Genomic DNA, 24,199 nt, shown 5'->3' with positions numbered 1-24,199 from the left:
GAGGTTGGGAAGCTCTGGCGAAGACTTCTCGGGCAGAGGCCCCGGAATCAGGGGAAGCCTCCCACTCGGCGGCGTTACTAGACCGTGGGCCGGTGATGGGTCGTCGACGGTGGTCCAATAGGCAACGGCGGTAAAGGAAAGGAGATACCCAAATTGCCCCAGGAGGCTTGTAATAGCATAGGAATATTCCGGGAATGTACTGTAACCGACAAGGGGTAAAAAATATAAAGAGTAGCTTAGGCAAGCAGAGCCCTATAAAAGAGGGAACTCAAACTCTGTGCAAAGAGAGAGACATTAATATAGCCCTAGTCAAGTTCAGGCCCACCTCACATTACTCATGCCTTCGTCGGGGGCTCTAGACCAGGCGAAGGCAATTGTTGCCTTACTTTGTCTCGACGGCTAGAAACCGAGCTTTCCAACACGGTTCTACCCTGATCCACCCCAAACAAACATGGATTGAGGTGGATTGGATACAAGTGCATCCAACCAAGACGTTAACAAATCTGTTTGTGTTGTTCCTCCGATCCAATAATGTAAACTAAGAAACCATGGTTGTATATAAAACGATCGAAGGAGCAGTTTCATTACCTAGGCATGTGCCAAGCGTGCATCCTGTCACGTGCAGGCGACTTTGTTCCATGATCACCAGTTCACCACTGCTGACTGCAGGCTTTAGTTTTAGGCCATGAGTCCATGACCATGAAGTGATCCAGCAGACGCGTCGACGCGATCACCAATCCGGCCGAACTCTCTCCAGGGGATTTGCACTTGATGGGTGTGAACTTGATCATATCTCGTAGACTCGTAAGCTCGTGGTGCACCCGCCGTAAGCCCGTAACTGAACTGAAGGCGATGGCATGCTTTGGAGCGAGGGGAGGCCATCATGCTTGCAGCCATGGACACCCTTAGTTATACGCTTTGGTTGTGTGTGCCATTGTGCCATCACAAAAGCCATGCATACCACGTCCCGTGCTATATATATATATATAGCCTGGCAAAATCGAGCTTCCGTTGAACGAGACATCCACGAGTGACAGACATGGTGCATGCATCGATGAAGCGGGACGAGCGCGGTCCGACGTGTCTCTCGATCTCATCCGTCGAGTTTCAACGAGGGGAAGTTTCCGGGTAGCCCTGTTGAGGCCATCGAGTGTTAGTTTCGGCATACTTTGGTTTCTTGCGAAAATTCGCCCAACTTGCGCGGAACAATTGTTCAATTCAGCGGGGAGCTTCGCTCGAGAGGTTACGTGTCGTCCGTGCTTGCATTGCATGTCTGGGTCGAGTAACTACCGACCAGGGGGGTAGGAGGACTGAGATACTCCTGAGTGTACTCTGTTCTAAGGAGATAAGAAGGTGGTATCTTGACGAGGTCCTTTGCCTTTTTCTTTTTTTTTCTCTCGAGGAGAGCAGAGCTGTTGTGATTCGCACGCCGACGGATGATGTGGACTCTTAAGTTCACAAGAGCAAGGCTAATAATACAGCCGACTTGCTAGCTCTCAACCTATACATATAGTAGATAGCTCTTCATTGTTAATATATGGTCTATTTATCGGTTTTACAAAGTTTTTTGGTTCTTATTCTTAAGCCGGCTGTAAGCTTATAGCTCACTTTTCTTCTCTCCCCTTCCTTTTCTTCTCCATCTCAATATTTAGTCAGCTTACACCATATTATTATACTTGCTCTGAGTACGAAACGACTTTTTAGGGTTTAACCTGGACGCATGAATCCAAAGCCAGCTAGTATGGTTTAAACAATTGCATCCATGGTAAATAAACACCCGGCCGTTGCTTGACCAGGCCCCTTTTTGTTTGGCATTGAGATTTCGGAGGCAGGTATGCTTTTTGTTTGTTTCGGAATTCTTTCTATGGTACGGAGTACATTATATATCTATTGTACAGCAGATTCACGGTGGCTGACTGGGGTGTTTGGATACCTTCGGTCATGTCATATCGGACGTTTGAATATTAATTAGGAAAACTAAATATGAGTTAATTATAAAATTAATTGTACAGATAGAGATTAATTTGTGAAACGAATTTATTAAGCATAATTAATCCATCAAAGCCGTAGCACCACATAGCCGAATCATGGTCTAATTAGGTTTAATAGATTCATCTCATAAATTAGTCTTCATCTATGTAATTAGTTTTATAATTAGCCTCTAACTTAGTGTCAAACATTTGATGTCACCAGCCGTCCTGATCGTGGCTGATAGGAAACTAACCGTGAACCTACACGACGGCACACGGCAGCAAGTGTACGTGGTGCATTCGTGGCTGATAGGAAACCTACACGAGCACACAAATGACCTGGCACCTGCGGTGAGTGCTGCTGACTGTGAGGTTGGCCCGCGCACGCCACACCTTTTCCTTTTGCAACCTCCAACTCCAATCAATATACAGCCGAGCGCACGAATCGTGGGGCCATTGCCACGAGACAATTGCAAAAATGAAACTCGAAATATTAGTCGTGTATAAATTTGACACTGAATTCATATTTATAGACACAGATAAATCTATTTATTATCCACCCGACTGTCAACGTGATCGAAGAGTCATTCTTTGGAGTCCATTGCCACCCACGCCGTCTATTTGTTTTTATAAAAGTCCAGCCTCCGCGATCTCGGCCTCAGTCATCTCCTTCCTTCGCTTCGCCCTTCATTTCAAGCCTAGTCCAACAAGAAACTCCACCACGCACGCACGGTCACACCTGCTCCGCCATGGATTCCTTCATCGCGCTCACCTTTGTGTTTGGCTTCAACGCCCTCCTCTTCTGCCTCCAACTTCTTGGTAGTGTTGCGGACACCATGACCACGGCCCAGGCCGCTTCGCAGAGTGGTGGCCTCGCGCCGCGCCTGGCCGCGGCCGCTCTCGTCCCGGCGGTTCTGGCCACCCTTGTGCTCACTCCGCTGCTCTTATACGCGCACGTGTGGGCTCTCGGCCGTGGCGGCGCCGGGGGCGGGGGCCGTCTCGTGACCGCCCTTGCCAAGGCGACCGTCCTCGCGGCGACGGTGGCTCTCGCATGCGCCCTGCTGCTGCTGGGTGCCGACGGCGCCGTGGTTCAGCTCGGCGCCGACGGGCATCTCGATCGTGGCCGCGGCGACGTCGCGCGGCTGAACATCAAGTGAGTAAGAACCGATCCCCCCCTTCTCCCGACTAGTAAAAACAACCTGTACCAAGTGGTTGCAGGCTTGCAGCGGCACGGCCCACGGCGTGTCGCTGCCGGACTCGCAGGCATCTGGACGATCGGACCTCTAGGTCCTCTGCGCCTGAGTTCTGTGACTGGGCAGTCTGAAGAAGGGGAAGGGGACTGGTTCTGGATTATATATGATAAAATGTTTGGTGCCCCCGTGCCAGTAAAAAAGAGAGGATACTGTACCTCATTTGATCATCGATGATTGTTGCCGTACTACGGCTTTTCGTTTGTGGTGCACACTACTAGTAGTTTACTGTCTTAAGTAATCCCGCTGTGTATTGGTATTGGTATTGGTATTGGTATGTGTATGTGTATTGGTATTTGTATGTGTATGTGTCTTGTAAAATACAGTATTTCAGTTATATATGTTCTTGTATGCTACAAATGCTACTTGTGATTTGGATTTGCTCCTTCATCAAACCATTCAGTCGCAGTACAACCGGGACATATTGATTGATATGACTCGGAACTAAAACAATCATGGCCAAAATTCCTGATTTTTTTTTCTCCTCAAGTAGCTCGGATTCTTTTCGCTTTTTTTTTGTACGAAAGTATCTTTTCACTTTTCAACGCTTATTTTTCAACTTCAAGTTTTGTTTTCTGTTCTACTGCCAGTAGCACCATAATCTGTCCCAAATATTTTGCTCCTTTCTGTCGGCCAATAATTATTACTAGCTTTTGTGTGGTGGATACTTGTGACCCCACGCCAGACGGGTTCAATTACTCTTTTCTTTTCTTTGACTCGAAAGCCTCTTCCTCTTTCTTGTCTTATATATTATCTCTTATTTTATTTTCATTATGCACTCTGCAGTAATAATTTCTTACGGTAGGGTTCATCAAGTACGGTAAAAGGATAATATATCTAGTATTTTTATATTAGAAAGACAAATATCCTCTAGTAAACTAGTAGCATATTTTGGCACCTATAAATCAATAAATCAGTGGAAACAATTGCTATGAGAGTAAACTAGTAGCATATTTTGGCGGTGTTTCTAGAAGTTTTTAGAGCGTTATTATTCTCATTGCAAAAATTATTCATTAGCGACAAGCCTTGTTCACTGCCTTCACCCACCTATGCTTTAGGCCCAGTTTAGATGCAAATTTTTTTACAAAATGAGCACTGTAGCGTTTTCGTTGTTATTTGGCAATTAGTGTCCAATCATAGTCTAATTAGGCTTAAAAGATTCGTCTCGTGGATTTCGTCTAAACTGTGTAATTAGTTTTATTTTTTATTTATATTTAATGCTTCATGCATGCGTCCAAAGATTCGATGTGACGGGAAATCTTGAAAAATTTAGCAAAACGAAGTGGAACTAAACAGGGCCTTACTTCCAGGCTCCGGCCATCTCTGACCACCCCCATCTAAGGGCGTCCACAATGGTCCTACACTATTGCTAGCTAGGAGCAAGTCCACATCAGCTAGAGAGACAACATGGCCATGTTTAGTTCCCTCAAAATCTAGAATTTGGCACTATGCAAAAAGAAGATTCCCCGTCACATCAAATTTGCGGTACATGCATGGAGTACTAAATGTTGACGAAATCAAAAACTAATTACACAGTTTGGTTGTACTTTACAAGACGAACGTTTTGAGCCTAATTAGTCAACGATTGGACAATTATTACCAAATAAAAACAAAATGCTACAGTAGCTACAGTATACCGACTGAATTCGGCGGCGCCGATTCAGTGGCCATCTAAACACGGCCCATACAAATTTCTCATCCAATAGTTCACATTCCCCAAGAAGTATAGGTCCCACTTGTAGAATTTTTTTTACTATAAATTAGCACCGAAGCAGCAGGGACTTCTCCTCAAGCCATGCGCTGGATGGTTCAAATGTGCACATCGTGGGCTACTTCCTTGGGACACGAGCAAATAGATTGACTAGGGGCTACTTCCTTGGGACACGAGCAAATAGATTGACTAGTTGCTCGTCGCTAGCGACTTTGGTTTTCTACGTCCTCTTGTCTCCAGCTCAGCACTAATCTGATGTGTGCTACGTCGCCCATCGTGGGGGACGCCCTAACCAAACGCCATCCATCACAGATTTGGATGTTGCGACCAACGTGCCAAGCAAACAATGGAATAAGAACAAGAGCCTCCACGCTAGTATAAAAAGTCACCACCGGGCCTCTAAACAATGGAATAAGAAGTCACCCAAAAGATAAAAACAAGTACCGCACTGGCGTACTTTTGCACGTTCTCTGAATCCGTCGAGAATATATGGCATGTTCGGTTTGCTGATAAGCAATGACTAAAAGTACCGTTGATTGATTTATTGTGAAAGAAAAATACTATTTATTGATTAAAAAAATTTGACTTATAAGCTAAGCAAGACTGTACTCATGGACCCCTGCTGTACTGCATAACGTATTAACATGAAGTCACTCAGTCTGAAAGAGACTATTATTTTAGAATGAATCTGGACAAGCACTTGTCTACCTTAGTTCCTAAAACAATAGTCTTTTTTTAGGGAGTACTACCTGGGATGAGTCACCACCGGGCTCCGAAAATTGAAAAGGGCCCAAATGACATGCCATTTCGCCGCTCGTACGGATGCCTGAGGCGAGAAGGCGAAGGAGACGAGTCATACGGGGAGCTGCAGTGAGGCGAAATGCATAGCTCCAGCCTCTTGAGAATTTTCCATCACTAGTCTTGGAGAAAAGAACGAAATTCTCGTCACTTGACATGTTTTATTTTAAAGAAGAAGAAAAAAAGTGCACGAATTCTGACTGGTTCAGGTCGCCGCTTGGTTGGACGGTTCGATTGGGCGGACACACAGTACTCCCGTGGCTGACTGGCTGTCGCTCTCGTACCTCAAGCATGCTGGCTGGTTCGCAGACTGGCGGGCACATTAATCACCCCGAGCCGCAAAGTGCGTTTTGTCGATCCTATTTTGTCAGTTAAAAGATAGTAATTTTTTTCACACTAAATTAACTTTTCGGCCATGTCTTATCAGTCATGCGAATATAACAATAATTATTAGGACCTCACCGGACCGACGGTCCGACCTATAAAAGACCAAACCCGAGGCTACACTGGTTCGGTTCACTTCAAAGGCCGTTCATGCAATCGGACCGGTAAAAACCGGACGGACCAGCCGGGTTTTTTTTTATAGAACCGGTGAACAGGCCGGTTTCATTCGAACCGGGCGGCTTGAAAAGGCGGCGTGCGGCAGCGTGCTCTGGCCATGCACCTGCGCGCCTGCCGCGGTGGAGGGTGGACCATGCAGGGCCCCACATAGCTACTTTTGCCGCTGCCCCCTGGTGATTCGCGACTGGATTGGAGTACTACCGGACATTGCATGCATGCGTACTGGACTATTTTTTTATAACTCATGCGTACTGGCCTTTGCTGGTGCTGCAGCTCACGTTGGCGCTTTCTTTTAATTTCAAAATTTAATAACTTTTTCTTATGAGTTTTAAACTAGATAAATAATATTATTTCAACGAGCTCCTTGCAATAGTGCAATCTATTAGGGCATCTAAGATTATTTTGGCCATGTTCGTTTCTCTTATAATCGGTCTTTTTCAGCTTGCTTTTCAGCCGAAATAGTGTTTTTCTCTAACAACAAATCATCCGAACAGTGTTTCGGCTTGTTTTTTCAGCGAAGCGAACGATACCTTTATAACAATGAATATTTAAATTACTATTTAAGTCCTTTTTCCACCAATTTGTAAGTGCTCTGTATATTCTTTTTTTCATGCGTATTTTTTACATGATCTTGTAAAAGAACTCTAGAGTTGGTTATGTAATTGTGTTTTTATCATCTTATTTGTGCATTAATCAAATACATGTTGCTAATTATTTGTTGTATATTATTAAATTGTACCTGTTCAAAGTATTTGTGGGCGGTTCAATTCATCCGGTCCAAAACAATCAAACCGACGGTTCAACCGGTTCTTAACGGTTAGACCAGTGAACTAGCGAACCGAAGGTCTCACCGGTTCGATGTCCGGTCCGGTCCTAATAAATATGCTTCTCATCACCCTCATCTAGAAAGCAGACGGCAAGAAGCCAACAAGTGTGAAACGAACTGGCGCGTTTGCGTGGACGGTTTGTCCTTCCTACATCACGAAAATAGCCCACGCAAGAAAAATCGACGCCGGATCAGACTGTGACGACCACAGCTTATACGGGCGGCGAGACTCGCTCTGCGTCTTCGATGAAGCAAAGCGGGACAAGAGAAGAGATCCACTTACCGGTCCGCACCTCTCTGGACACACGGTAACAGAGACGCAGTGCGGGCGGAGCCTGAGTGAGCGCAGAGGCCGCCGGATCGTAGCATTAGAGTCCAGCGCAAGCGCAACGTGATAGATACAGCCCACAGCCGTGGTACTAGTACTAGCCCAGCCAAGATGGGCGGCTGCGGTGGTACGAGCCGGATAGATCAGACTAAGCACTGAACAAGTCAGCCCAAGGCAAAGAGGATGGGTTATTCCGTTTTACCTCCTCCGTCACCAATGACCTCTCCTTTCTTGTCACCTTTCGCTTCACAGAAATGATTGTTTGGTGAGTAGGAACCAATTCTAGTTTTGGCATTATCAGAAGAAAAAAAATCTAGTTTCGGATTTTGTGGCCACCGGTGATGCCGCGTCGATTGCTTCGGCTAACATGTCATCGCTGAGTTCAGACGCTAGAGAAAAAGGCCTAAGCTGTCCTTTCCTTCAAATAGTCGATGCATAGACAGTGACAAGACACGGCACTAGAAAAAAAAAGTACATTAGATTTATGAGACTGTCTCCAACAACAACAACACGTACCCAATCCGAGACCCATTCAATGGTTTAGGTCACGTACAGGTACAGTAGCCCGAGTCCGGCACCCAAAACAGGTCTTCTCCAACAGCGTATGCAGAAGTCATCGCCAACCACCGCCCGCTCCACATCAGCCTCTCCTCTCTTTCCCTTCTCTCGGCGACTGGAGAGGAGCTGAGGAGAAGGACGAGCAGGAGGAGGAGGCAGAGAGGATACCAAAACAAAACATCCGCCACCAAATGCTCCAAAGAAACCCATCAATGGCGGCTCAGATCCCACGTAGGACGACCATGCCCGCGAGTCCGCGACAAGAACCCGCCGCGGACCCCACCCCCACGGTCCCCTACGCCAGCCCCCGCTGCCGCAGCACCATCGCCAGCACAAGCGTCCGCAATCCGACGCGGCGCGGCGGGGCGGGGAGAAGGGTGGCCCCGGGAGAGCGTGGATCCGAGGATGGCCGCCGCTCAAGAGCCGGTCTGGTGCCAACCGCGGCGCCCTTCCTCATCGCCGGCTCGAAGGAGGAGTCCTCCCCGCTGTGGTCCGCCTGACCGCGCTCGAAGGTGGAGGAGCAACCGCGAGTGTGGGCGAGCGGGGTCAGCACGGGCGCGGCGGCGCGGCCGGTGCGGGAGCGGGCCACCTCGGCGTTGCGGAGGCGTGCGCGGGCGGGCCACCATCGGAGATTTGCGTACCGAGGAGAGAGGGGATGCTTTTTTGCATATCGTTTCAGTCAGTAGGCAAAATGGGTGGTACGTCTGGGTGAGCCGTTGGAGAGTGTTTTTGGTAGGCAAAACCACTGTAGAGGACGTATTTTGGGTTTGCATTTCGTTGTTGGAGACAGTATGATGAGTGCTATGTTTATAGATAGCTTTTGTCCATATGTAAGCTTGTAGCATAGATTTGGATAAATACTTATTTTAATAATTTACCACGCGAAAAAATACTCACTTTAAACCACATATCAAAGATGAAGATTAACTTTAATTTATATAAATACTTCGTGACAACATATTTCATAAAAAACGAAGAATTCAAATAAAAGATATAATAAGCACTAGAGTTTTAACTTGACACGCGAATTTTTTTTTACAAGAACTAATAAGATAAAAGTTTCTAAGTTACAGTATAGATTCATGGTGTCAAAGAAAGCTATTAAACAAGAGTTTACATAATTTTTTTTTGAGGGAAGAGTTTACATAATTTAAGTTTAGGTTTTAACTAAATAAATGTCACACCAGAAATGATAAATTCTAAAAATTCTAAGAAGAGGTCCCTAATGAAATCCTTCACGCTCATCCCCACAAGATGGGCTAAAAAAAGATAAATCTAAAAATTCTTCAAAAAAAGGATTTGGTGATCGTATCAATATACCCTAGTCACTTCAAAAAAATATTGTTTTATGACAACAATTAGTTTTATCCCATAGAGCATATTATACAAAACCAACAAAACAAATTTCATATTTTTAGCATTTTTCTACATTTAGTTATGCATTTCACAAGAATTAGCACATTTATAGAAATTAATAAAACACTGAAAAAGGAAAAAGAGCTTCGGGACCAAAGTGGCCCAGCTCAGCCCAACAGCGCGAGCAGGCCGGCCCACACAGGGAGGACAGGCCGGCCTAGCGTGGCCTGGCCTGGTGGTTTCGCAGAAAAACCCTCAGACTTTCCTCAAACCAATCCGCAATCTAGCCACTGTTTAGCACTATTTACATAAGTCAAGGATTTCGCATCTAGACCCTCGTCGCGCCGGAGGCTCAACGACGGGCAGGCGGCCTCGCCAGCAGCTGGCTGCTGGCGGCCCCGCACGGCCCCAAGCCCGTGCACGTCCTTTGCGCCGAGGCCCGCGCGTCCGCGTACGCCGCCGAGCTAGATCCGCGTACACAGCAGACAGCGACAGGCGCAACCCCACGCATCATCCCGTGATGTAGATCCGCACCACCTCCGCGCGCCCCGCAGCTTCCGGCCGGCGGCCCCGCAGCCTGCGCCTTCAGTAGCCGCGACCGGCGTCAACATCAGGACGCCCTCCACCTTCACAGATCCAGTGTCCTCGCGCACGGATCGAGCCCGTAGGAGCACGGATCTGGTTGAAATGTGCCCGGATCGAGAGATTTGGGGTTGAGGGATGGTGCAGAGGAGAGAGAATGGAGGGAAGGACGAGGAAGAAAGCTTTTTTGAGCTCATTCCCCTGGCCGCCGCCACCGCCACCGACGAGGAGGCGAGGTGCTGCGGTGGCGGCCGAGCCGGCGAGGCGCTAGGCCGGGTGGGCGAGCGCCCTCGAGGCGCCTCAACGGGAGACGACGCGACTGTTTTTGCTCAAGCCTCTTTGACTTCTCCTGCTGATACCTTGTATTTGAGAACGGAAAAAAGCATTTATTTTAGGAATAGATACAAAACTATTGCACATACCTGTATCGAAGCATCGTATCCCTTGTCAGAAATAATTTTCCTTTGAAATTAAATATATAGTGCGTTGCATGCATCCTCTATATTCCCTTGATCGAGCCCGGACCAGCTCGGCTCCATATCTTCGTCGATAACGAGCTCAGTGCACCCCGGCCCGGCCCGTTCCGTGTGTACCGTGCGCCACCGGAGCCCATAGCTCCAGATGAACACGATGACACTGATTGTCTGATACACTCTGATTCCATCCTAGAGCACCGTTCCATCGACGACGCTCCACAAGCTGACCCCTGTTCCATGACCATCGCTTCAGCCTTCAGAGTCCTTCGTCCATGTTGCGCGCTGAGTACGTACTGATCGTTGCTCATGCCTTGCACTTCACGGGTCTCCAATAACACTCCCATCCCATGAACTGAAACGGCCGCGATCCTCGATGTCCATGGTGCACCTGCCGTAGCTGGAGTTGATGCCATGCATGCTCTAGCGCCATGAATGGTGGTTTATATAGAGTGCCAACCGAGCGAACTGACACCTAGAATCAGCACGGTCGATGATGCGTCTCCGTGACTCCCACCAGTCACCCACCAAGATCCAACGACGGAGATTTGGAGAAGCATGGCTGCACTGCATTGGTGAGGCTGGCCGACAAGTGTTGCTTTCGAAATGCCTTAAATTTTCCGACGAAATTTCCTGGAACCTGCTCGGCGCATTGGCGTCCCGAGGGGTTCCGTGCTTGAATGGATTTGAGCTCCGGCAAGTCTTTGCTTGGATTTTCTCTCTTCGTGGCCAGCTTTTGACCGCAGTGTCTGAAAACAGTGGCAGATCGCGTATCGTTGTTCGTTGTGTGAAAAGTAGTACTCCTACAGTACAGCAGATAACTGTACATGAATTGTGATTCAGAACTAAAGTAATCGCATTTATGGTTGATGCTTACCACTTTTACTAATATCATATATGGGCCCGTTCGATTCTCTTATAATTCTTACTTTTTAGCTGGTTTTTTCAGCCGGAACTGTATTTTTTTCTCACAACAAATCAGCTGGAATAGTATTTCGACTTGTTTTTTTAGCGAAGCGAACAGGGCCATTACGGAGTACGTATAATGTCAGGTGATGAGATGAAAGGTGATTTGGCTAGTTGGATTGGGTCAGAAGTCTGTGGTGGGGGAAGAACTGCGTGCCACAGGTTGGGCTTGGGCATCCTCTTTTCCATCAACCCCGGCCGGGGACATGCGGGTTTAGGGATGCTGGAGAAAATGTAAATATACAACTCCATAAAACTCCTAGATTCCGCGCAACCAGAGCGTTTTGGTTACTGTTTAGGCATTGTTCCCCAATCTCGTGTTGCCACGTGCGTGTACCAGCATCGGTTTTGTGTCTTGCGATTAATTGCTGCCGCTCGGCTTCGGGGAAAACTTCAATCCCTCCTAAATAAAAAAACGCACCTCCTCGCAGACTCCGCTTCTCCCATCCTCGTGCCGCTCCGCCGTCGCCTTCTCCTCTGCCAGGGCCCTTGCTGCCCCGTCACTTGCCTTCTCAGTTCCAGTGCCGCCGGCCATTGCGCCTTCTCCACGTCTCCTTCCTCATCTTCACCTCGATCTTGCCCTCGCCTCGGCTGATCCGCCGCCACCGCGGCATCGCCTCCTCCTCCTCCTGGATCTGGACATGAGCACTGGCCAGTGGTGGACATCGAGAAGGCGCGGCGGAACACAGGTCCTGTGCGGCCAGCGATGGACGGGAGGGCCAGCGGCGCTCGGGTCCGGTGCGCGCCACCTCTGGCCTGGGACGGCAGTGGCGACGATTTAGGGCTATGTGGTGTCCTCCTATCGAGGTCAATGCTCTATCTTTCTGTCTCGCGTCCCCTCAACTGATTTGGTTCTTAATTCGTCTAGGGTTCAAGTTGTGATGCCTACCGCTGCTGGATGGCCGGTGTTAAGCTAGCTCACATGTAAGTACTTCCCTGTCAAACTTCTCATCTAGGCACACCCGTTGCTATCACATCCTATTTATTCAACTAATGGTGGTTCACTTAGAGGAGTGGTTGCATATAAAATCGAGGTGTACTGCATCTGCATCTTCTGTGCTACACTTTTTTTATAGCTCATGTGACCTTCTATTATTGCTTGCTATTTACCTCTAAACCTCATACCTATTATCCTGTATTACCGAGATTGCAATTTCTGCTAGATGATTCCTTGGTCTGATTTGGGGCTTGGTTGAACCAAAGGTTCTAACATTCAGACAAATACAGAATATAGAGATATGTTACCTACCTTATAGGGATCTTTCCATAGGTCAGGTTCAATGTTTCCTATATGTAAATTTTGGTTGTACACAGTAATGCTCAACACATATAGCGCAAAAGAAAAAACATTATATATATGCCTGTTTTCTACTATGTTCAGGCTATTGCGATAGCCACTGATGGTGCTTTGGATTTCTTATCATAGGGAAAATACAGGAACTTGAAGAACTGGATCAATTGTAAGGCCACGGTATAGTTCTGTCCACATATTGCATGCCTTATGTATTAATTGCAAGCCTATGTGTTATTTTCGTTATCATGGAAAGAAATTTGCTCCTTTACATTCTTGCGATTTCCGCATACCTCTGTACACCTTTGGTTTTCAGGCTATGAAACTAATTTGGCAATTATTATTACTTCTAATACAGTCTCAATTGAATGGATCCATTGAGAATCTTATTAAGTCATTCTGGAATGGTAACGATTTATGGTATATTAATAAATGTAATATTGAACCAGCTTCTGACTTGGGTTGTTTCATTTGCTAACCATATAGAAATGCTATGCAATGTTCATGCCTCCACAATGTTCATTTAGTGTACTGCTGATACAACCCAAATTACTTTCTGCCATGTATCTTTGATATGTTCTGCAGTACACAATCTTATATTTTGGCTAAAGCATGTGCAATTGATTTAAAACACATAAGATAATCGTTTTTTCCTTTTCTATGCCTTAGCTTGAAATACATGAGCCCTGTTTTAGGACATCCATGGTCACATGACCTTTCATTAATGGATTTTAGATAAATATGTTCTTTCTGAACTGATTTCTACGCCTTTTTATACAGTTAGTAGTTATTACACAATACCATCATTAGCGTTTACATGCTTACCTCACATCTACAATGGACAGGCTCCAAAATAAAAAGAGCTTCTGAATAGGAGTAACAGGGAGACAGGTAACACATGTCCACATTTTGTGACAGCACATAGACCGCAAAACATGAAATGTGATAGAATTGGGCTTCCAAATGATGAGCATCATCTATTGTAGTTAGGTTTTGGCCTCATTTCTCAAATCAGGGTATCTAGGTTCAAAGCAGCATATGAAGTAGTGCAGTAGATATGCCTGAGAATCTGGTAAGGTTCACAGGAAAAAAAAGACGCCATTTGCTTACACATGTCCTTGATGTGATTCCAGCACCATACTTATTTTTGTGAATTTGAGGCTATCAACTTCTCTACATGAGGAATGTGATGCCTGCATCCTAACTGCTCTTTGCGCCTGCAAAATTCTGTTTCATATTCTATCCTTTTTGCACTGCAAGCTTGCAGTGCACACGAACCTGTGGCCTATAATATACCAACTAATATGTGCCATTTTTATGCAGGGCTCCTTGGACGAAATGGTCAAAAACATGGAAGGGCAACATATATTCCATAATATTTAGATCCAGATGAAAGGTTCATCTAGGTACTAATTGTTTCCGTGCTTGCCCAATGGTACTGAACATTTCCTTCCTTTGATCTATAACATAATCTATTTGTATGCTATCATGTTATTTCTGCTCTATGTAAATAACTAACAGAACTCAAGCACTTTCTCTTTCGTGGGATCCCCTGCATCTACGAGCTATCCAGTTTCAGTCTTCAGCTTTGATATACTTTCTCTATGGGTTGCTGTTGTTTTTAAATTGCTTTTGGGATAAAAGGATTGGTCCATGCGTCTACACTGCATTACATTATTGTTTAGATTTAACGCCAATAACCTTAGCTAGGTCGGACACGTATATGGCATGTCTTACAATTGTTTTCACGAATCGCGTAACATTATCATATATTCAAATTCATCACAGTGAATTTTGAGAGCGGAATTGCATATCCCTGGTAGCCTTGATATCCTTGGCTTGATGATGCATTAATCGTTACTTATTCTACCAAGGTAACAAAGACAATACCTGGCCTAATAGAAATATGTATTTATTTTATTTCTATTACCTTATGGATATTCGACATTGGATGGCCATTTTACCTTTTTATATCCATGGAGGTAATCATACAAAATTGAAAAAAATATGTGCCATCTATCTATCTATTTTTCTTTCTTGGCATTGCTTCCATTTGTTTATATGTACTATCAATGCTTATCTTCTGTCTAACAAATTTCCACTTCAAATTGTCTCAGGATTGTTGCCTGCATATTATATACCGAATTACTATATTAATGTCTTATGGTTAAGTCCCTTATTCAGATGTTCCCTACTTCATTCCAGCTGAGTTCTTGGTTAATCACATGACCTCCTTGTGACTTAATAAGTGCTTTGATTTTGTTCCCTAAAGTTCCATGACATGCATATGCTTCAGGAAAGAAACTATTATCACTAGCATAACAGATAGTCATTTCTCCACTGTGGTAGACAGGCAAATAAAATCGTATTATCTTTTGTGTCGCCCCTTTTAGATTAATGTCGTTTCCTACTGGTATTAATCTTTTGTATTAAAAATATTGGAATAATCATTTTCGTTTTTGTAGGGAGAGCTACTATTCCTACCATGGAGTTTCACGATGCATTTATTTCAACAGGGATGCTCATGAATTCTGAAATACGATGCTCAAATTAGTTGGCCCTTTTTCATGTCCTGTTTATGCATGGTCCTTTTTTTCATTTTTATTCTGCAACTTATCATTTCCCCATCGTTAGTTGGACACGTTTGTTTTCGTGTATACATAAGAATTGTCCTTAACTATTTAGTACCAACTGTGATGGGTATGTTTGTATTGTGTATGCCAAAAATTTTAGTTAGTCGGTCTTGAAATGAATAGCTTGCTGGCACATGGACCTTGAAGAGTCTGTTTTCCCTCTTCAAATGGATACCTTGCTGGCATTCTATGTAGGCTACTGTGTGCTATACACAATGGTATTACTCAGAGACACTTTTGCTAAATCAAAATATGTGTTTGCCTAATTCATTTTAAGCAACCGCAACCATCAACAAACGAAGACAAACGTGCCAGAATAGGGCGGGCGCGGCGGAGCGCGCCTACCGTCCTAGTAACTTATAACAGCACAAGTGGCTTGGCTTAAACAATTGGGGAAAAAAACCGCTACACAGGCACTCCAGTGTTGATTTCAGAGGCTGCACGATGCATCCAAAGATTTGTAGGACTCCGATTTTTGTTGGCGAGCACAAGTATCTCACGTGGGCATGCACGTGGCTGCTTCGCTCTCTGTCCTCGCCCACTTGTCATCCACGGCCCAATTAACCAAAATCGCGCAGAAAAGCACACGTCGGCGAAGATAGCTTAAATTTTGTTTGTGCAAAGGCCTTGACGTAGCCTTCATTGATTGAAAAAAAATGATTAGACTAGTGACATCAAATCATTATCTCAAGTGAACTGTTTGTATATTTATATGCTATTTATATACAGTATCTTACAAGCAGTTTCTCCTCCAAAAGAAGAACTGATTTGTATATTGAAAAAGTCTACAAACCTCCGACTATTTAAGGTGGACTACTTCACCTTCCAAACTATAAAACCGGATTTTCTAACCCTTGTCTAAAACCGGTCAAATAACCCTCCAAGCGGTTTTGGACGGTGATTTTGCTATGACGGCTTTAGGTTATTATAAGTTTGGTCATGAGTATGTGCCGACCCTGGCGTCAATTTATCCTGGATTCGCCACTGGATGACAGTGACGCCGAACCAGGACGACCACCGGAGGGAACTCTTTCGCCGTGGACGAGGACGACGGAGGGTTTTCATCGAGGGCTTTGGGCTTTCGCTCCGCAGTGACGACCAACACCAACGTCTCGCAACTCCGGAGTCCCATCATGAAGGGACGGGAAAAAAAATTTGGTGGGCCGTGGGCCAATTCGATTTGAGTCGTAGTGCTGTTCGGTGGAGCTTCAGCATGACGAATGACCACCACCACGTACATGTACCGCACGTGTGCAACCGCGGTCCGGTCACGGCAGCAAGCAAAGGTTTCTTCTCTCTAGACTTGACGTCCAGGAGAATCGATCGTCGGAACACGAAGAGCATCATCCATGCGGCGGCGGCGCGGTGGGCCGAGCAACTAGCGCGGTCGATGTCAATCTCCGTACAACTAGTGCCGTCTCGTAATAGACAGCGCAAGCATTGATGGCGATCCATCAATTAGATTAGAAAAATCTATCTTTTCTTTATATAAAATGCATGGTCGGTGTCAATCTTGCTGTCGTGTTCTTCCTGAGCTTTTTTGTTCCATTCACGGTCCTCGGTCGCCGCCAGCGCCGAGTTGCGCGCGGTTGGGCCATGGCTGCAATTGACGAATCGGGGAAGCGAGTCGGCTCCGATGAGATGCTGCCCCGTTGAAAAGAATGGGTTATTTATTTCTCCACGTCACGTGTCAAAAAACTGGAAGTTAAAATTTTAAAAAAAAAAACTGTAAGTTGACAAGATGAAGATGCGCCCCCAACTTTAATCCCCTGTGGTGTACTGGTGTGGGGGTGGTCCGGGTCGTTGGCCTATAAAATGATGATGATGCGGCCAGCCAGCCACACACCACATCAGTACAGCAGTAAGCGAGTAATTACCAGCACAGCGGAGAGGCCAGAGCCCGAACAAGCGACCGCGAGCTCGATCGACTGACCTTTCGGGTTTCCATCTCCCATGGCGGGTGCGGGTCTTGTTCCGCAGGCCATTGTTCTCGCCCTCGGCGCCGGGGCGTTGGGCGGGTCCGACGCACTGCGCCTCCTGCTCCAGCTCGCGGGCCGGATCAGCCCCGCCGCGGACCTCGCCATCTGCGTCGCCATCATCAGCCTCCTCACCGCCCCGCTACTCGGCACCATGCTGCTGGCACGCTTCGTCCGCAAGGCGCGCGCGGGCGCGGGCGGCGGCGCCGCGCCGGCGGCGACGGACCTCTTCGCCCAGGTGACCGCGACGGTCTCCGTCGGCGCCGCCTTCCTCGTGACCGCGTGCCTCCTCGTCGTGCCCGGCGGCGGCGCCGTCCGCCTCCCGATCGACACTTCGCCGTCGAGAACCCGGTCGTGGTCACCGTTCTCGCCATGTGCGCCGCCTTCGCCGCCGCCGCCGTGGCTCTGCGGGCCCGCCGCTTCTTCCGCGTGGCGGGTCGCAATCGTCACGGTCGCGGGCACCATGCTTCTTGTCCGGTGCTCACGCAGGGCGCGTAATACCGCCGGCGCCGGTGGTGGCGCCGCTGCCCGTACAAGCTGACGCCCGTGGCGTCTCCATCGTCGTTACCCTCTCCTGTCTCCTTGTCGGTATCGCGTCTGCGCTGCCCGAACTCGAATTGAGCACGCATGCCTTGCTTAGGCCTCGTTTAGATTCCAAGTTTTTTCACTCTCTCTCCATCACATCAAATCTTTAGACATATGCATAGAGTATTAAATGTAGATAAAAAAATAACTAATTACATAATTTGATTGTAAATTACGAGACGAATCTTTTGAGCCTAGTTAGGCCATGATTGAACAATAATTGTTAAATGCAAACGAAAGTGCTACAGTACCAAATACTGATTCTCAACAATCATCTAAACAAGGCCTTAGTATAGTACTAGTAGAGATAGTTAACAAACTGTATAACAAAGATAGAGATAGTCTGAAAAGAAAAGTGAAATAAAAAAGAACACATAAACATAAATAGCTAGAGCCATCCAAGGCCTGTAACTATCAGAAACTATTCAGGGTCCTCTCTTGCACTTGGGCTCCACTTTTGGTAATTGTCACGGTCTCGGGAGACGTGAGATATTTAGCCTGTTCGTTTGGCTGGTCGTAAATGATCGAAAATTTTAAGCCAAAATAGTATTTTCCTCTCACACAAATCAGCCCGCACTTCTTCAATGAAAACAGTACACCTACAGCACCCTATTGTGCGTTTCGGTACTGTTATTAATTTGGTGAGGAATCAAGCATCAGCTTGGATCGTTTTTCAGAGAAAAGAAAAGCCCTGTGACGGGGGAGGTCCTAAAGATCGCATGTGCATCTGCTAATGTACCTCGTACGTCAAGTGCGGCGGAATCAGAATTTGAACATAAAGAAGGCCATTTAACAATTACACAAGACGAAAGATAGTTTCTTGATATAGTTTCTTTTTTTCTCGAATACGCAAGAGCATTGCGTATCATTTGTATTAAGAAGGAAGAAAGTTTAAATTACAAATGGCCTACGCCGGCCCGGCAATAAAAGCTTAAAGGGGGATTACATAGGCGTTAAGAACTATCTGCGGACACGGTTTATCGCCGTGTTCTATCCTGCTCCTGGCGTCACGATCGCCGGCCTAATGTCAGCCACGAGCGTCCGCAAGTTGTCTTGGCGCGCTCTGGAGTTCAGACCCCGTACGTTCCACGATAAAATGGAGATGTTATCCATTGATGTATACGACGTTCGACAGACGGTGGTCAAGGCCTAGTTGGCCAGGACCGTGGCCCAGCGGACTACTCGACCAGCTCGTGTTTTTGTTGCTGGGAATAGTTCGTCCAGGGCAGCTACTTGTGAAGTTGTGAGGTTACCTGATAGAATGGCATCATAGGCCCACTTGGCCCCTGGTGATGGTGGCGCCGTGTTCTGCAGAATCCCCATTTTCCTCATGAGAAGCACTTCCCCACGCTTGATGCTGGGACGTGCGCCAGCTGTTGCGAGGTGATCCGGCTGCTACATAACGGCATGGCCCTCTTTTTCGTCGGGGCTTGCTGGGCTGGCGGAGTGTTGAGCAGTGGTGATCTGGTGTTTTGTATCACCTCATCAGCGAAGCATGCCAGCCGTCGAGCGGCTTCATTCGACGATGGGGTGGCTTCACTCGCCGTGGCGCACACGTTTGTGGTGGTGGCGTCCGGAGCAGAGGTATTGTCTGATGTTAACATGGGTTGTGTTGTTGATGGCGAAACTGCCGGTGGTGTGGCTGTCGGCGGGGTGACAGGCGCCCCGGTCCCCGCAGCTGCTGTGTGGCCTAGGGGCTCACAGGTTGCAACCACATTGGCCGCCACATGGTCACCACCTTCGTTGTCCGTAGGGACGGCGTGAGGGTTGGTCACTTTAGCGGTGCCTGCCTCTTCGGCGCTCGCTGGGTTGTCGACTTGCATGACTGTTGGCGTTGTGGGGTCACTGAGGAATCCTGCCTCGAGGATCATTGGATCCGAGGCCGACTCGACTCCAGTGCATTGGCCGTCGTTTAGCATGTGGCCAAATTCGAGTGGGAGTGGGGCCCCTAGTTCAGGCGTCGTGGAAGGCTCCGGCAGGTCGTTCTCCCGCCTGGGAACGGTATGGTCGCAAAAGCAGGATTCACCTGCATTTCTCCATATAGTTTCATAGCGTAGAGACACTACTTCTAGTTTTTCTAAAACGTTAGTTAGTGCCTTTAGGTGAAGCTAACAATGGCTGCTGCCCGTGTTGGTGAAGCCCTCATCGATTCCTTTTGATAGAGATTCTACACACACGTCCCAGACTTTACAGGCCGCCGCCACGACGTGAAGGGGCAGGCACGCTCAAACTACTAAAGACGTAATAATAAAGCGATAGTACAAGTACGTGCTCTATCCGTCTCCTAGGAGTGTCATTTTCATTTCCAAGACGTTAAACTTTTTTTTAACTTTGACCAAATATATATATAGAAAATATTCATATTTATGTTGTATAATTAATATCATTAGATTACTAGTGGAATATATTTTCATAATAAATTTATTTGGAGATATAAATGTTGTTAATGTAATGGCTGGGTTCGGTTGTTGTGTTGATGGAGAAGTGTGACATTTGTCTTTGATAATACAATGGCCGGGGCATCGCCCTAGAACTTTAAAAAAAATGTTGCTATTGTTTTTTTATAAATCTAGTTAAACTTAACAAAATTAACAAATACATATCTTATAGTAGCCTTCTTTTTGGGACAGGGGGAGTATTTATTTGTGTCTGACTTGCAGTCCTGTGTCTCCAAGGCTGTCGTGTTCTAGCGTACTGAAAATGTATAGTTCACTACTGGACTCGCATGCTTTGCCGAGGGCCTCCCAGAAACCCTCGCCCTCGGCAAAGACCCATCGGAGAATTTTTAGACGGCGAAGGGGTCTTTGTCGAGGGCCCTTTATCGGGCACTCGGCAAAGCCTTTGCCGAGGGCCAAGACGGCACTCGGCAAAGAAAAGAAGCCGTCACGCGCCGGCGCCGTTGGCGGTTTCTTTGCCGAGGGCCGACCCTCGGCAAAGAAATGGTTTTTTTTTTAATTTTTTTTGCCGAGGGCCGGCCTCGGCAAATAATTTTTTTTATTTTTTTAAAAAAACCTTTGCCGAGGGCCTCCTCCCTGGCCCTCGGCAAAGAAATTTTTATGATTTTTCCCAAAAAAATCTTTGCCGAGGGCTATTGCCAGGGCCCTCGGCAAAGGTTTTTTTTTTAAAAAAAAATTGTTTGCTAAGGGCCGGCCCTCGGCAAAGAAATTTTCAGGATTTTTCCCAAAAAAATCTTTGCCGAGGGCTATTGCTAGGGCCCTCGGCAAAGGACCCTTCTTTGCCGAGGGCCTTGGTCATTGCCCTCGGCAAAGAGGCAGAAATTTAAATTTTTTTTGTTTTTTGCATTCCATCGACACAAGTATTTCATATATATACATATATATATATATATATATATATCACACAGAACCCATTTTCTCACAATATATCACAACCATAATTGTGAACCACAAATCACAATTTATTACAACGACAAGTCACATGTTCATTATCATTCACATGTTTATTACGACAAGTTAATGAAATCCAAGCACAAGTCACAACCATAAATCACAAATCACGCTAAAATCTAACCACATCACCTAGCACGAGTCCTCATCAAGCTAGCCTATGAGACGATGGTGAAGGAAAAGCAGGATCACCCGGTGACGCACTAGCGAGGTTGATTGGAACCCGCGGACGGAAGCTGCATAAAGGAGCAGAGATTGCATGTGTGAGTAATCCGGAAAAACAGTTTTAGAACTTAGAGATTGCATCTAGTAATCTAGGAATACAAAAAGATTAGACTCAATTGAAAATTTCGGCAGCACCTCCTCTGCACGGGGAGGTTTCCAAAACCTGCAAGAAACGACGGCACGAACGCCGACATCCACAACGGCACGAACGCCGACATACATGCAAAGCACAAGCGAAAAGTGAACTTTCATACTTACAGAAGTAGCTGCAGGAGTATGAGGTGGAGGAGCTGAAAACTACATAGGTACACCCGATGCTTACCCAAGACTTTGCATGATCACCATCATCTCCGCCATCTGCTTCTGCGCGGCTACGATAGACATGCGGAAAAAGAGGTTATTTATACCTAGGGTGTCGGTGAAGTAAGGCTAGCGAGGCAGTGGTGAATCGACGCGGTGGCGAGGCGACGCAGTGCAGGCAGAACCGCGACGTCGACAAAGACGATCGGGGTCCTCCGGGTCCCCTCCGACGTACTCTTCTCCTGCATAAAAAGACAATAGGTTATTGTTTGTTCAAAATTTCGGCAGCACCTCCCCTGCACGGGGAGGTTTCCAAAACCTACAAAAAACGACACGATGGCCGACATTCACAACGGCACGAAGGCCGACAACCACAATGGCACGAAGGCCCTCATATCAACTTACGGCACGAAGGCCGACAATGAGAGTTTTACCTAGGGTTGCGGTGGAGTCGGGCGTCGCGGTGCGGGGGTCACTTTCTTCTCCGGCGAGGTCGAGCGGCGTTGGAGTACTCCTCTCCCCCTCTTCCCTTTCTTCTCTCTTTTCCTCTTCTTCTCCTTCTCTTCCCCTTCCTCCTTCTCCTCTTCTTCTCCTTTTCTTCCCCTTCCTCCTTCTCCTCTTCTCCTTCTCTTCTTCCTCCAACTTCACCCTCTGCCTCCTCCCCTCCAACAGCAGCCAGCGAAGGGGGCGGCCTGGGGGCTGGGGTCGGGGCGGGAAGGCCGGCGAGGGGGGGCCGCCAGAGGGCCGGCCGGGGCGGCCGACCTCCCCTTGCTCGACGGAGACGGGGAAGGGAGGCAGGGCGCGACCTCGCCCGCCACTGGGCGTGGTGGCGCGGCGGGGCGCGCTGGGCGGCCGAGCGCGGGGTGGCCAGGCGCGCAGCGGCGGGGTGCGCGGCGGCGGTGGTGGAGACGCGGGGCGACCGGGGTGCACGCGCGGCGGTGGGGGCGCGCGGGGCGGCCGGGCGCGCGGCGGTGGTGGAGGCGCGGGGCGGCCGGGGTGCGCGCGCGGCGGTGGGGCGCGCGGGGGCGGCCGGGCTCGGGCAGCCGACGCGCGCGGCGACCGAGCGCGCAGCGGCGGGAGCGCGGCGGCGGGGTGTTCGGCGGCGGTGGTGGAGGCGCGGGGCCGGCCGCGAGCGGGCGCGTGGGGAGGGAGATGTGGTTTCGATCGGGAATTTTTTTTGGGAAGATTTCAATCGGGAATTTGGGCTGGCGGCCCGATTTAGGTTTGGGCCCTTTGCCGAGGGCCCAGATCCAGGGCCCTCGGCAAAGATTTTTTTTATTTTTTTAAAAAAAAAATCTTTACCGAGGGCCACGGGCCAGGCCCTCGGCAAAGAGCCCTCGGTGATTTTTTTTGGTTTTTTTAACCCAGTTTTTTTGTGGGGCTATAATACTTTATTTAAAATTTAATTTTAAAATTTGGAGATGTGTGGGTTTCAGGCATCCGACGTCGCAACTCGCTCGAAATATTCTCAATTTTTTACCACAGCCTACACATGCGATAACATGACATCTCGCCAAGTTTCGTGATTTTCGGACTTCGTATGGATTTTATATAATTTTAAAACACTTTTCCGTCAAGTCGGTCGTCATGTTACGCGAAGAAGATGCGCGAAATTTGATGTGAGTTCGTGGATAGGGACTCAACATGCACCAATTAACATGAATAACATTTTTCGAAACACTACATTGCAATATTCCATGCACCTGCAGTTCAAATTTGACATATTCGAAAAAAAATCAACGAATCGAAATAAATTAAGGAAATATACAAAAACAAAAGTCAAAATTGGCCCAAATTTTAAAATGGAAAAAGTCTACTCCACCCCCTCAACTATGGAAGGTGGTCTACATAACCCCCTCAACTATGAAACCGTCTATTTTACCCCCTGAACTTTCCAAAACCGTCTAATTTACCCGCTGGGCGGTTTTCAGGGCGGGTTTGCTACAGTAACAGCGGGTCTGCTACAGTGGCAGCAGGTTTGCTACAGTACCACTGTTTTGAATTTTCTGTTTTTTTATTTTCGTTGAATTTTTGAAAAATCATAGTAAATCGTAGAAAAATCGTAAAATGAAAAATCTAATTTTATTGGACTCCACATGAGTAGATCTACACAGTGAATATATAATACGGTATGTTTTAGTATAAAATTTTTTGTAGCTTTAGATTAATTGGAAAATCTAATTTTGTCTGTAATTAATTGGAATAATTCATAGCTGCAGCTTCTATGGTCCAATTGTGGTGAAATTTTTATGGTATGCTAATTATTGTATGTTTGAACTATAGTAAAAATTTCGTACTCATTGGACTATGTATAACTTAGTTATAGATAAATTCTAATTAATTACAGACAAAATTGGATTTTCCAATTAATCTAAAGCTACAAAAAAAATTTGTACTAAAACA

General features: G+C 47.0%; 2 protein-coding genes and 1 long non-coding RNA gene across 3 annotated transcripts; 2 read left to right on the top strand and 1 right to left on the bottom strand.

Moving 5' to 3' along the window:
• The first annotated feature begins 2,589 nt into the window (after positions 1-2,589).
• On the top strand, positions 2,590-3,580 carry LOC136528889 (uncharacterized). Its single transcript, XM_066521884.1, has one exon. The coding sequence runs from the start codon at positions 2,720-2,722 to the stop codon at positions 3,125-3,127; it is 408 nt and encodes a 135-aa protein (XP_066377981.1). The 5' UTR covers positions 2,590-2,719; the 3' UTR covers positions 3,128-3,580.
• A 6,017-nt stretch (positions 3,581-9,597) lies between these two features.
• On the bottom strand, positions 9,598-10,785 carry LOC136525160 (uncharacterized). The gene is made up of 2 exons (XR_010776442.1): positions 10,363-10,785; positions 9,598-10,292 (listed from the first exon to the last, which is right to left on the bottom strand). It is a non-coding gene; the product is annotated as an uncharacterized lncRNA (long non-coding RNA).
• Positions 10,786-17,165: 6,380 nt separating this feature from the next.
• LOC136529976 (uncharacterized) lies at positions 17,166-18,326 on the top strand. Its single transcript, XM_066523030.1, has 2 exons — positions 17,166-17,919; positions 18,156-18,326. Exon 1 carries the CDS (start codon positions 17,257-17,259, stop codon positions 17,818-17,820), a length of 564 nt encoding a protein of 187 aa, XP_066379127.1. The 5' UTR covers positions 17,166-17,256; the 3' UTR covers positions 17,821-17,919; positions 18,156-18,326.
• The last annotated feature ends 5,873 nt before the right edge of the window (positions 18,327-24,199 follow it).

Source organism: Miscanthus floridulus, chromosome 19, assembly GCF_019320115.1.
Source record: "Miscanthus floridulus cultivar M001 chromosome 19, ASM1932011v1, whole genome shotgun sequence".
In the NCBI taxonomy this organism is placed as follows: domain Eukaryota; kingdom Viridiplantae; phylum Streptophyta; class Magnoliopsida; order Poales; family Poaceae; genus Miscanthus; species Miscanthus floridulus.
Note: the sequence above shows the minus strand (reverse complement) of the source record. Positions and strands in the feature narration are given on the sequence as shown.